The following is a 15,917-nucleotide window of genomic DNA, read 5'->3' on the forward strand; positions in this document are numbered from 1 at the left end:
AAATCAAATGGTAAATGATAAATTACAAATTTGTTCGGCCCTGTTACCTATACTGCACACATAAATAACGCGTTACCCACCTATCATGTTTGTAGGTATAGATTAAATAAAGTACAATAGTTTAAAACCGAACGGCGTGTACATGATATATTATAATGTTTATTTTCAAAAGTTCTAATGACTTATCGAAGAAATTAAATGTATACCTACCAGCCATTACCAGGTAGTAGGTACTCGTATATTATGTAATATTTTGATGTGTAAAATACTAAAATTAATTTAAAACCACTTCACTATAACAAAGAAAAAAAATACACTGAAATTAATATCATTAACTAAATGCTTGTTCACTATATCAAGTAAGCTTTAAATTATTTGAAACAAACACAGCGAAACATATTTCACGATATTTCACAAATTAATTAAAAGCGGTACATAAAAATTATTAAGCCTCGATTTATTTGAATAGCAATAAAATAACGGCGTGAAAATGTAGAGAAATTATACAGCCGACTATTTGTCAAAACGTATAATGTACGCGGCACAGAAATAAGTTATTGTTTTGGCTTTTTTAGACACACATGCGTATCTATATATAGAGAAAATTAATTATTAACGTTTCACCAAAAGTATAGCAACCGGCTCGAACGCTGAAAAACATATTATATACAATATACCTAACTTGTTTGTATTCTAATTTTTTATTATTATTTTTTATGCTTTATATTTGAAAACAATATTTTTCCAATGACTCGAACAATCCCGCGTGTTTGTGTGAGTATTATATTCCTAACGGTAACAAGTGATGTGTTTTGAAAATAAAAGCTGAGTACGATCTGTTATTGTAAGGTATTTTTTTTCGTATAGTTCAAAAACTATTTGTTGTTTTTAGAAATTGACTTTCGTTGACCAAAGTATTATTATATAATAATACATCGTCTGGTTTATAAGCACGTGTACACTATGAGTGTGTATATTATATATATATATAATTATATTATATTTTAATATAGTATATACATATGTAATATGTATACGTAACGGTGCCAGTAAACTTTCGCCCTCTAAATAACGCAGTGAAACGATTTACGAGCTCCTACTCCGTCTTATTGGCTGACGGATATTAAAGAGACTACGGTGCGCGTACTCTTCAAGACTGTATACACATGACCTTTGTTCAAATGGTACATCAGCTGTATACAATTAAACATCTCGAACTCGGGCTTTGAGCTCACATTTTTAATTTTATCGCGTACACAAACGGTAGAAATGGGATGGGTTTTCCTATTTAATTCAGTGGCGTCATTTGGGGGTGACAGGGTGTGCATTTGCAACCCCCCTTGTCATTAGCGGGCCGCTGTCGGACCGGGTATGGGCTAGTTTTGGGTCTTCATATAGTAGCTAATAGGTAATATATTAAGGTATCCTTCTGCATAATATGTTTTAATTATTTAGTCATTGTTATCTCTTAAAAATAGATTATTTATACCTATGGTAGTAACCACTAACCACTAACCACAGTTATCTCAGATAAGTTATTATTCTTGGAACTTCAATAAGAGTAGGGCACGGACTAAGATATAATGGACTGGGAACGAGCAGCTTATCAGTGGCCTCAAAAGTATGTACAAGAGGCAAATGCCGGGGGTCGCAATCATAATAAATTGAGAGTTTACAGCGCCATCTATATAAAATACGGACTGAGATACAAAATGTGACGCTAAATAAAACCACTGGTAGCGCTGAAAACATTCAATTATGAGTGTTGATGATAACAGAGGAACCTTTTGCGGGCTGTCCCCCGTCACCCGCCCACCTTGTTGTTTCCAGTCCATTATATCTTAGTCCGTTGAGCAGGGGTATGGAACTCTGTGCATTGGCTGAATCGGGCGGTTGTGGCTTTAAACACGGTATCCGAGAGGCGCAGCATACGTTATCAATTAAAAAAAAAAGTAAACAGTGGAAACTGGAAACAACCCGACCCCGCACAGAATACCCTGCATATTAGGCGGAAACGGTTTTTCAATTCGGGCATAACATCATGTACGAAAACAGTTTCATTGTTCGGACTTCAGATCATAGGTAAACACTTCAACCATCAGCTGATCGAGTTTCACTTCTATATTGCTCTATGATAAGAGTCTGATGGCCTATCTAACATACTTTATTATCTATGACAATTATGAAAGAACGCTTTTTGTATTGAGATAAAAATGTAATGTAATGTGATTGTCAGCGAGTGGTTTTTTTTTCAGTTTTATTATGGGTCAGTCAAAAATGTTGCCCTCCCTCTCAAAAAATGAAATTACGCCACTGGTTTAATTATGTTGTATTGATGTTAAGTCTAAACATTACTTGTTTTTAAGGTTGGTTGAGCCCTACCTTAAGCATTGCTATTAGTTACTATCGCAAATTTTTATTTTTTAAATTATCAAAATTAGCTTAAGCAATACTTATTCTTAAGCATTGACTATGAATACGACCCCTAAAGTACACAATATTATTATATTATCTTTCAAGTACACTAGATCCAAAAACTGCTTGTCTGTATACATGGGGTACACAGCATACCATATTGATAGGACATGATTTAGAAACATGTACTTTAGATCAAACAGTATGATGTGGGTACTATCTATATGATGACTTATAACCTCATTGAACTTTCACAGTAATATACGAGTCCACGTATTCAATACGGAATGGACAATTTGGATGCATTTTTAGCAACCATCAAAAATGAGAAAAAGATTTTCCAAACCCTTTCAAAACAAAAACGACCACAATGTGCCACGATGGCGATGACTCGTGAGTCGCTACGCCAATTTAATGGTAATACGAAAAAAACTATCCTTATAAATTGTATACTATCATCATAGATATACTCTATATATAAAATAACGATTATTATTATAATTATTAAACCTGCAGGCGGTCTTACCGTCTTTCCGGTAGTAGAGTATCTCAAAATGTCTCTCCATGCCCGCGGCCAGCGCTTCCTTGACCACTGACACGGCGTGCTGCGACGTCATCGGCCCCTGGAGGAAGTCACATATCGCCGGACACTGCATTACCTCGGCCCGGCTGTAACCGGTCATGTGGCAAAAACCGTCCGAGCAGTAGATTATGTTACAGCCGGCTTGCTGTGCATTGGCCACCAAAAAACTTCGGTCTAGAAAAATAAAAAATACAACGCGTTATTGTGTGCGCGTATATATATGTGGGTGTAATGGGTGCGTGTGCAATGTTAACATGAGCTGTACAGTGCTGCGGGTAGGTAGGTTAATCGGTATTTTATTGACTTTTTAAATTAATTTCTATTTGCGTTTTACTATAACTAACCCAGTAGTGTCAACAAAGCTCAAGCGTGAATTAAATAATATATTACGTTCAATGTAAATAAGCGTATAACGATTAAAATATTATATAGTTAAATAAAATGCTCAAATATCTTATGCACTGAATATTTTCCGGCAGATCAATAAATATTCCATGCGGTTTTAAACCACACACCATCGTATACTCGTATATAGTCATAATACTAGTCATATTATAATTTATTATTATCATATATTTAAGTACAACTAAACAATACGGCATTGATTAACTCAATATCGATATTTTTCCACGTTAGATTAAGAAATGAACTACATTAGTATTATTGCCTACTTTTTACCCTACCCAAAAAATTTCAGTCAACCACAAAAAACCAGACCACGGTAACTTAGGTTTTTTGTGACTATTAGTGTTTTATGAACACCCTATCCGAAATAACATCAAACGCACGCTATTACCGTAGGTACATAATAATTAATAATATATGTAGTACACAGTATATATGGTATAAAGTAGGTATAAATTCAATCAGTTTATCAATATCATATTAAAAAGTAAGCCAATACCAGTTATTTAATTATAAGTAAAGAGATTATAATACGAGTAATACGTCTAAACGTGGTTTTATAAATAACAGTTTTAATAACATGAGCTTCGGATTACCTACATAAAGTCGTTACGTGTATGATGCTATAAATATTTTGTTCGTTAATGCTTACAGATTTGATACTAAAACATTTTAAATATCCAATATATTATATAAATACGATTTTTACTTAATTCAAGAACAAAATAATGAAAAATGATGTGACGCACATTTCACACTCGACTGATCGTATTCCCATCGACCTAAACTATATTCATATCGGTTTCAATGCACCATATAATTTTTATAAGCTTTAATAATACTTTGCTAATTTAATCTACAGCAAGAACGAGATCATACAAGTTAAATAAAAACATTTGAATACGTGTATTTTACAGTGACATCATTTTCTATCTTCATCGTCACTGGTCGCGAGAAATGACGACACAGATGTTTTAACGCGGTGGCGGTCGAGTGGAATGTTATAGAAAGCGACGGAAATAAATCGAGTAAAGAACGACAGTCAATTTTGCAGTATTTTTATTTCCTCTGTAAGTTCTACCTAAGCCGAACTCGCACAGCAATTTGGCGTAGTTTATTTTTTTTCGCGACTCATTACCATAATAAATTTAGACACCAGACGCGAGCCGCCAAAGTGCATCTAATTTCGTCGTTGTGTTCAATAACAATAATGTGTTTCTCATATAATAACGTCCGATCAAATATGATTTAATTTTCCGTTAAAAAATAATAATAATAATAATAATAATAATAATAATAATAACATTTATGGATCACTGTTGTACTTAAATTAATTATATTCGTAAATGGTAAATCAATACATAAAAAAAATGTGTTGAAGTAAAATAACAGTAGTAGATATAGTACAGAAGTATATTACCATCAGTTATTCGAAAAAAAATCTATTATCCTGTCGAAGGATAAAGAGTGAGAACCCTATGGATTTTAAATCGATGGGTTTTATGAAACTTGCCACTTTTGGTTTCACATTTCACGGGGACTGCATGTATTTCACGCTGGTTTGATGCGTTTCCATAATCCCACGAGCGGCATTAAACACGCCGCTGAACATAATATTTCTATAAACGGACTAGTATTTTCAGTGTTCACGGGAGGTCTCCAGTACGGCAGGACTCGAAGTTCAGACCAACGGGTAAACCATATATAAATCCGATCAACTGTCCTCGTGACATTTCTGTTTTGTTCAATGTCGGTCACTGGCTGAATAATGTTTAATATTACGCATCATGCCAATACGCATTGGCCCCAAAAATTAACAACACGCTTTAATAACAGCCCATTTAACAACTGAATTGGCTTACAACCTGACGACACGAACAACTGCGTCGAGTATGGTGATTTCGCACGAACGGGGTTTCTACGTAAATACACACCATATACGCCGTGTATTATAGGTATATAGGTACTGCTGGGCGCTGGCAATAACTTTCGGCACGCATATAGGTAGGTACTTAAAAACCCCCGAGCCGGAAACCCGCTGAATTGCCGTGGATCAATTGACCGTATCATGTAAATGAAAATATATACACCGTAAACATAAATCGCGCGTTTCGACGTTAAACAAACACGCGCTTTACGTGAAAAATACATCATCATAATTTGATTTCCGTCTGATTGGAAAAGGTCGATTGACATTAAACAAAAATTCTCGGGCCACCGATGATTGTGAGCGGCAGTTTATTCGAAAGGTTTTATGCCACAAGGGAGTCTAAATATCTCTTCTGGGATATTATTCTCTTCTGCTCGCTGTTCGCTCAAAATCATTGCATTGTGCCCGGAATGATTAATGGCATGAAACAAACTAAAGCCAATAGGTACGAATTGGGGAGGGAGAGAATGCGACCGACTTACATTAGTGTATTGATTTCAATCTGTTGATAGATTCGACAAATCTAAAGGCAAATTATTATAAAATGTTTACCTTTATGAAGGCATAGGCATTTGAATCATTTAAAAACAAAACACAATTTAATCGTGATAAGTGAGCGGGTATTCATTAGAATATTATTATTATATCGTCCTAATAAAATATATTAATATTCATCAGTTTCAAAGTTCAAATAATAATTATTTTTAATGTGTAGGTACTATAGAAAAATACAAGTCCGTTTATTTTATATAACCTATGAATTCAAAGTATCTATATAATATTGTTAATTTACTGTAATAATTTAAACTTCAGTGCAATGTCGATACCTCAATTTGCGATACCTTAATGATGACTATTTATTAGGCCTTTTTTATAATTATTAATAATATTTTTATCCTTTGCTATTTATAGTAGTTATACTATTATTTCAAACCTTTCGTGTCACAGATAACAATATAGTTGGTAAGTCATTTTTGACAATACACCTTCGAAGTACGTTGTAGAAAAAAGTTGGATGAATAAATGTTTTTTGTGACATCATATGGAGTGTGAAACGTATGTACTAAATCACATAAATCTTAAATTCAAAAATAATGTGGAACATTTGAAATATTGGAGTTGAGTCTTATCGATTTAACGTCCTACGTAAAAACTGGTGTACACGCATTGCCGATAAGAAGTTAAGTCCACGGTTGATACGAAACAACGCTTTAAACAACTTACTAAAAAAAAATTAACGTTTCCTCAAATAGTTAGGTACCCATTGCTTTCGAAACCCCAGTTTCTCGTTTCAAAAACACCAGTTGAAAATTAAGCAAAATACGGTCTGAATACAAAAACAACAATAATTTGCTTATACCTACCTATACTATACCTTATTCTGTATAATTATATAACTACACTGCAATGGATATAATAGGATATTTAATGTTAAATTATATTATCATATTAATAGTAATCCAAATTAAGCAAACCTATTTTATACAATATTCAAATATTGTATCTTAACTAAAACAATTCTATGCATCTAACTATGCGTTAATTGCTATGACTTTGTATCGTTTAGTTAAAACATAATGTATATTATGTAAATGTATATTAATAGGTAGGTTTTATTGATTGATTTAAAACAATATAGGTAGTTTTTAATCAATGTTATATACATTTACTTATAAAAAATACCTATTCACTTTTCAATATGTATATTATTATACCTACATGACCGCATAGAGAATATATCTCTTATTACGAGCATGACAACTTAATAAATTTATTAAACTCGTCATGAATAGACAAGTGAATAAAATAATATAACGAGTGGTCTAGACTACAAACCATGCCAGGTATGCGGAAACCGCAACACAATTAAACACATATTTACTGTGCATATGAGGCACAGAACGGGGAAACAGATCTCCAACCACATGGAAGAAATACTGGCACTAACTGTAATAAGTTAGGATAAAATTGTTTGCTTTATAGTGATATTATTAACTAGGTACCGAACACGTTATGAAAAACTAATAATAATTATATTAATTATATCATCGAACAAAATATTTGAGGCCTGTTCAATAAATAAAATATAGTGTTCATAACTCTTGAGTTTTGCCGTTTCTGTCATATAAAAAATAAAGTTATTCGTGAAAGAAACCAATGCTTAAAAATCATAAGTAGTTTTAAGTAGTAAAGTGCTTTTCCAGACTGCGGAGCTATAATATATATATATATATATCACACCACCATTTCCATTTTTTAAATTTTATTTTTAAGAACTTACTGACTATATGCATTATGATTTATGCATGCATATAATTATCACCAAATTAATTCATTAAAACATTCTTTCTTATAAATATATTATTGTTAATTTCAATTAATTCTGACATGCATTATAAATGCTCCGAAATGATGGTTATTTACATTGTTTGTTTATCAAAAGTAATAATATACTAAACATAAAATTATGTTCACTCTATATTATGTTTTCCTCGCCGATAATAAACCAACAGTAAATAAGTACCTACACATGGTATATAAACGACTTATAATGTTTTACAAAGACATACATATTTACGAAAAGTTTTCGTCGAAAAACAATAAAAAAAAACATATTTTACTCTGGACAGTACCCGATCTGGCCAAAACAAAAAAGTAAGTAAATAAATAAAAAAATTTGTTTATTGTTATTGATTGTAACAGGTTATAGCCTTAGATCATATTCTATAGATGTAGGCACATCGTATTATTTTTTGTTAACGATATTAGCAACGAGTCTCCGAATTAGGTGATCGATGTGCGCATGCGTGATGCAACTCTTCGCATAATTAACCATAGGTTACTATCACAGAATTGTTCTAAATCTTAGTTCGTGGTTAATTATATTATTATAGTAATTTATAGTAATTACTAATTATTATATTATTATAGAAGTCATTATACCATTTTTCTCAATATAATATTATATTTAAAACATAATATTATGGTGATTTGATAACATATTATCTGTAGATAAATATGCAAAAAGTTGCGACGCGCATGCGCATATCGAACACCTAATTCAGTGACTCGTCGCTGATATCGGCAACATTTTTTTATATTGATTTAATACGCTGTGGCTCCATCCATAAGATAAGATCTAAGGTTTTAGCTCGAATCGCTATTATACTTACAATCTAACTGAACGTACTTCTACAATATTACAATATGATTTAAAAAACAAAGTTAGGCCGATCCGTATAAAAAATAACAATATTTAAAAATTATAATAATCCAACGTCATAATGTAAAAATGTTGGATTTAATATAATGTAACCTAAACACTAAACAGGGATGTTACGTTTGAAAGAAAAGTTATACCTAAATAACAATATGGCAAAAACATTTTTACAAAAAGAAAACGCGTTACACAATTGGCTGGAGGAAAATGTTTGAAATTATCTATATAATTATTATATTGATTCACTTAAATTTGCTAAAATTCTCGACTTCGTTAGAGGAACAGACGACAACATTTATCCGTCGCATTCATAATTATTCATAATGTAGCCGTACACGCGAATTTTTGCACTACGACCTAAAATGTCTATGTTACATAGGCACTTAACACGGGAACAATAGATTGAAACGTATTCATTTTGGTGTAGATATTATTGTTTTAGTCTGAATAATGAACCTACTAACATCATTGTGGGCATACATGAGTCATTATTGTTCCACCAAACTCCATACGCGTGGTTCAATGTTTTTTTTTCATAATTTTTCTTGCTTTAATCGCAATTTATATTATTATACTGCAGCTAGTACTGTTTAACCAAAAAGTTTTTTCCTAAACGACGATTCGAAGGGGCTCGCTAATACGTCGTCGTGTAAAATTTACATTGTCTTACGCCTCGATTATTATCGAAACTATACAGGAAACTTTGGAAACTATTTTAGTTCAGAATAAGTTCCACTTGAAAAATTAAAACTCGGCTCGTCTCAATATTTGTGAACTCTTTACACAGCTGCCTCACGAGATACACTAGATTACCCGAAGTGAACGTTGAATAGGACTTTTTAATTTCTTAGGTAGGTAGGGGCCTAGCAATTTTCTAGAAAACTGTTGTGGCAACGAATTCAACCACCCTTGTAATATTACTTATACTATGGCCAATTTATCTCAAAAGCAAATACTCACTAATCAGAGTTAATCAAGTTGAGGATTCCAAGTAAAATATTTACGCCTTCTCGAAAGTTTAAAACCATTATAAGGTTGAGTTTTAAGTGACTCTAAAGATCAAAGAACCGAAAATTGCATAATTCACTGTACATTTTTTTTATAGTAATTTTGCTTAAATATAAACTATATCTAAAGAAGAAGTAACTGTAACATAGAAAAAAAATCGTAAATACAAAAAAAGAAGAAAAACTTGATAAAAAAAAAAACATCAATCGAAAAAATATGGATACTAAAAAGAAAAATTGACATAACATCATTAAAATCATGAAGATTTATATATACATTAGATACATAATAAATGAAATTCAGCGATAAATTCAGCTATACATTCAATGCCACGGTCATACAAATTATTTTTTCCGATCGTTTTAAACAATGCATAATGAAATATAATAAATAAGCGTATAAAATATATATACCATTCAATTATCATAACAATAAAAATATATTTTAAATAAGTTATTTTAATAAAAATGTTAAAAATAGTTAAGAGGTATGACAATTTAATTTCAAAGACGTGTATAAATGTGTATTGATTTAAATTAATTAATAGTAGTTATTGGTAGGTACACCTAAAATAAAAAATTGTTATTATTATATTATTTTATACTTCATAGTTTATGGCTATGGTCTAACTATACTCAGTAAAACTCTATATTAAAATAATTCACTGTTAGTAATACATATGGCTGTGATATACGAATGCGTTTAAAAAATATATACAGTATCAACCGAATACATGTTTTATTTATACATACTAACTAATGGAAATATCAGAAATTTATTTTTAAGCTTAATTAATTTTTATCGAAATTAAAAAATTAAATAATATTTTACACAATGTCGAATATCTATGTCACTATTAGAAAAATTAATTCAACTCAACATTTCATTAAAATTAAGATATACTCAAAAGAAAATATTTATAGATCATCACACTTATTCACACTATAACACATATTTTAGAATGAATAATGAGGTACAAGACACATAGTTGAGCAGAATTTGACGAGTTATTATTTTAATTCACTTTTTAAATATTTAAAACAAAAATGGTTAACAAAATGTTTGATTTATGAAAAAAATTAATTTTATTACCTAACCTACATTTATAATTAGATAAATATATTATAATTCTTTTGAAATAATTATATACTATTATGATAATAACTTAAAATACATACATTTTTATCATTATAACATAAAAACAACACTTGTAAATTTTAAACTCATTAATAAAACTAAAATGTCACTTTAAATTATGAATAAAAAAAGAATGATGTCATAAATGTAAATTTTACATAAAAAATAAAGACATTTTTACGTTCTATTCACGTTTTCTAATTATTTTATAATTTGCACAATCAAAATAATAGTAATATTATCGTTGTTAGCTGGTCAGCCAAAATTACTAAATATCTGTTAGAATATAATATAACCTATCAATTATTTAAGTTTATGAAAAAGCACTTTATTTATTATTTATAAATAGGTAATACACCCAAAATATGCCCAACCCCTCTCCATTTTTTTCTTTAATAATGAATTAATTTAAATTCTGATTTTTGGAATTTTTATGTAAAATTAAAGGTCAAAAAATTGAATTTCTTATAACGTTTAAGAAGTGTCCTAGCTATGATGTTATAAACTTATTATTTTCAAATGAGATACCAGATTTTTACTATGAAATTTTAAGCAGATAACTATTTTTAAAAATGTAATGTATCCAAACCAAAATTTGAAGAAATATTTTCTAGATTATTATTAAATGTAAAATAAATATATTAAATATAATACTCCTTGAAAATGGGTTTAAAAAATAGATGTACTGTTAAAGTGTTAAATCAAGTAAGTACTTTTTAGATTTTAACAATTTTTAAAAGTTTTAAAATTTTTAAAATTATACAATTGTGGTACTTAGTAATAATTACTTTAATTTTTATATTATAAAATTATCATCTTCCAAACATATTATCATTGACTTATATCCTTGGGACATAAAGTTATATAACACAGGAGTTATCGTTCAAATTTCAATTTAAATGTATAAACATTTTCAAAAAAGTCATCTGCTAAAGGCTTAACAATTTACAGTAGGTAATCTACAAAAAAATTAGTGAATCTCATTTGAAAAAAAAAGTTGTGTTTGCCATAGGATATGTTTAAATAGTATTTATACAAATGTAAATAATTAAAAATATGGTCATCAAATCTAATTAGAAATTCAAAAAATCAGAATTTGAATAAATTCATTATGTTATTTTATCGAACAACAGGCAGCGGTCATGCTTGATGGGTCACCCTGTATTATTAATTTAGTAAACCTACTTAATTATAATCCAGATATTTTAAACCTAAAGAACAAAAACATTAACTAAAGGTGTATTTAAATAATAATCATTTTAGATAATCTTTTATTTTGTATCTATCATTGTTAATAATAGGAGTTTTAAACTATTTTAATTTGTTGTTATTACTTTTAAGAAATGTTTAGGTTGATACAATTTAAAATAATATGATTAAAAATGTTTGTAAAAAAAAAACTTTCTACAACTTGTAAGAATGTTAATATAATATGATCATTGGACTTGCAGATTAATTAAAAAAGATTAAAAGTTATGATTTTTTTGAAATTTTAATAGCTGTGGGTTGTGTGGTTTTGACAATAGATCACCTCTTCCTCCATCATTAACTTCGAAACCTTAAATGTATATATAAGGGATATATATATATATATAGATAAGTTGGCGATGCTTTGCATGTTCCTGAGGATTTTAAATTATTTATATTAATTTACATTTTATGCATTTTAAATTACATGAAAGTTAACTTAGTTTTATTATGGTGTAATACAATTATTACTTATAATAGTTTATTTTTTTGTTAAACAAACAACAATTCTATAGTACCTACATAGGTATTAAGAACTACGTATGTGTTATCCAAAATATATCACAATTAATTCCTATGAAGTAGTGTCAAAACTTTATCATCGCCTAAATTTTGTAACTGAAATATTATGGTTTTAGCTTCTAGACTTTTATAAAAACTTGGTAAGTAATCGGTGAACGTAAAGTTACTAAATAGTATCATCTTTTTCCCAACATTACTCAAGCAGTATACTTATAAATTATTATGTTATGTATACAAAGTTTGTACTTTTTGCCTGTGCCCTGTAGGCTGTATTGTCGTTAGTGATCTACGCCATATTATCATCGTAACCTACAGCTTGATATAGTTAGGTCAACCATAAGTAATATCCCAAATACTCCAAAATACAGAAATTGTGTGACCTGCTAATAAAAACATTCAATATCGATAAACCAATTAAAGATAAGATAGGATTATATGAAAAACGGCAAGATACATTTAGACGATTTCATTCACCTATTAAAGTATTACCTTAGTTCCATTAAGTTATTGTTGTTTCACTGCTTTGTAAAATATTATCTATTGTTTTGTTTTATTATATTTATGTTTATATTTTTAGTACTTGCCTTACAATTATTAATAATTAATTTGACATTAGGTTATTTGTTATTATAGGTATAATATTCATTTTATTCTTCACTTTGTAATACCAATAGTCTACTTTTGTAAATGAATATTAAAACATAAGTAATGATGAAATTCTATCGGTAGATCGTAGATCGATACGACACTAAGTTTTATGTAAAATAATAATAAATACATATTATATTATTATACAAATAAATATATCATGTGAGTATTTAACACATTATCACCACTTAGTTTTGAGTATATCAAATTATTCACTGTCAATAATAACTGACTATTATATCACATTACAAGAAATAAATTGACTTGACTTGGAAAAAAAACAAATAGGTTTTAAAAATTTTAAAAAAATAAAATAAAATAATAACCTTATATTTAAATATTTATATTGTGTTTTCGATTGTATGAGCTACAATAATTGCTATTATTAAATTATTTATACTAAGTGATAATTCCAATAGAGCCTACTATAATAGGTAACTATGTAAATGAAATTGTCAATGAAATTTGAATAACTTTAGACTATGCTTTTTTAATAATGACAAGACTTTGTATTGACATTCTAAATAGTAAATACCAACAGTCTAGTCACGAAAACTTTGGTTCTACAATTTCAGTACTTAATCGATTTATTAATGAAACAAATTATTAGTTTCAGTTAATTGTTTTTATAAAACAATTTTAGATAGGTTACTTTTAAAAAAGTTCTAAGTAATAATAGACATGCATTCAACGAAGACAAACTAATAAATAGAAGATTATTATTTATTTTAATAAAATATTTTCAAAAGCTAGTTCATAATTTTCAGATTGTCAAATTAATATTATATAATTATTATTTTTCAATTAAAACAAAATAATATTTTTAAATTCTACCCAGGTTCTCAAATTAATCTTTTGTTTAATTTTTTTTATTACGAAAATTGTATTTAAAGAGAATAAAATAGTTATTATAAAAATATGCTATTGTGACATGGGTAGGTACTGAAATAATTGTTTTATTCATATTTTATTATTTTACCATAACGCATAAGTCATAAATAAAAAATGAAATACTATACAATTTCATAACTCAAAGCTTATTCAACTTGTACGTAATTAAATTTGGTTGATAACCTAACCAAGTAAATACTTTTAAAAGTTCTTAATTATTAAAAAATATAATATTAACCATATATGTATAGTTTAATAGTTAATATCATGTGTTAATAATATATAATATAGCATAGTTCATAATACCTATATTTACTTTGCAATAATACTACATATAGCGTTCGAATAAATTATTTTTTTCATTTTCATATTACCCACAATATTATACCAGCTATTTGCTAATATTGAATTTTCTAATTTTTACTAAAATGTATTAAAAACTATTTTTTATTATCTTTCTTATGACGTGTTATTAAATTCTAAAGCCCCCTTATAGAGTAGGTAAATAGATTTTTAATAACTTGACATTCGCAATCACACATAAAATAATAGATTATTTGTTATTATAAATATATTATATAATAACCATAGTATGTTTTAATTTAAAAAATTTCAACTTTGAAAGATTCAAGTAAAAGAGCTCTTCACCATTACTAAAAATTCAAGGAGGTAAATTATTTTTTTGACGTGAATATAACTACTAACAAATTAAAAGGTGCACACGCGAAAATAATAATCTTACCAAAATTGTCTAATAGTATGGTAAAAATAGGTAGATACATTACACGTAGACGGCCTAATAAATACTTATTAATCACGATCGTAAAGAACTAAAGAACGTTGTGCAAAAAACAAGACATGACCGCAACGAAATTTAATACAATATAATATTATATACTTGTATTATAATATACTCCGTGTCCAACGATCGATAAAAATGCAATTATTTGGAATATAATCTTTATAATCATACACCTAGTCAAACGGAAATGCGTGTAAAATATTTAAATACTTACAACCTGCAAAATTCTATATTATTCTCGTTAACACCCACAATAATGTTTATATTGCTTATCCGGAAAATCGCAGTTAGTCCTAAAAAGCAGAAGAACGGCAACTATGTTATTATTACGTAAATATTTAATTTTCCCTAACACGAGTGCAGAGAGAATCGATACACAAAACCTAAAATACATTTCGAAACGTTATCATACGACCAATATCATATTTTAATGCCCCGTAAAAATACGGTTAAGCGTCGTATAACAGCCGTTAATAAATCATTATCCCATAAACTATTATAGTTCCAAAAATGTTACGCGTCAGGTATAAAACGCTTTTATGTACCATGTACGATGTTGAAAAGTGTAGAGTAGAAAATTCATGGAGCATTTTTATTGAAAATTGAAAATTTTGAAAATAAAATTCTATGCCGGCGAAAACAATGAAATAATATTTTTTAAATAATTCATTACAACAGTCTTCTCGTATAATATTATAGTGAATATCACCACGCTCCTCATGATTTACAATGTGACAATTACCACACTTCTCATGATTTATAATCAGCGATAGATAGACGGCGCTGATATACGACGATATACCATGTACCTGAAAATGTTTCTTATACATAGGCGTTACTACGTCCCCCCGATGAGTCTTGCACCCCTTGAACGTAAAAAAAAATAGGATTTTCGCAGTTTTACCAGAAATAAAACATTAGGACCTTAGTTTATAGACGTTGCATTATTTTTTTTTCCCACAGTCATTAAGCACGAAGTCAATAAAAGTTGTTCCTCGGATGATAATCTGGTTCATGATCACGAATGTTACCACTATCAACTATACAATTTGATAGTCAACTTTTTATAAATGTCAGAACTATAAAATATGGTCTGTGGATATATATA

General features: G+C 28.8%; 1 protein-coding gene across 7 annotated transcripts in view; it reads right to left on the reverse strand.

The window, feature by feature from the left end:
* The window catches only part of LOC132953101 (potassium voltage-gated channel unc-103), a 133,420-nt gene that overhangs the window by 93,440 nt on the left and 24,063 nt on the right, over nt 1-15,917 (reverse strand). For all 7 annotated transcript variants that reach the window (XM_061025670.1, XM_061025673.1, XM_061025672.1 and 4 more), the window contains one exon: nt 2,942-3,172. In XM_061025670.1, coding sequence (XP_060881653.1) covers nt 2,942-3,172 — 231 coding nt within the window. The remainder of the gene's footprint in view (nt 1-2,941; nt 3,173-15,917) is intronic.

The sequence above is a fragment of the Metopolophium dirhodum genome, chromosome 9, assembly GCF_019925205.1.
Source record: "Metopolophium dirhodum isolate CAU chromosome 9, ASM1992520v1, whole genome shotgun sequence".
Classification (NCBI taxonomy): Eukaryota; Metazoa; Arthropoda; class Insecta; order Hemiptera; family Aphididae; genus Metopolophium; species Metopolophium dirhodum.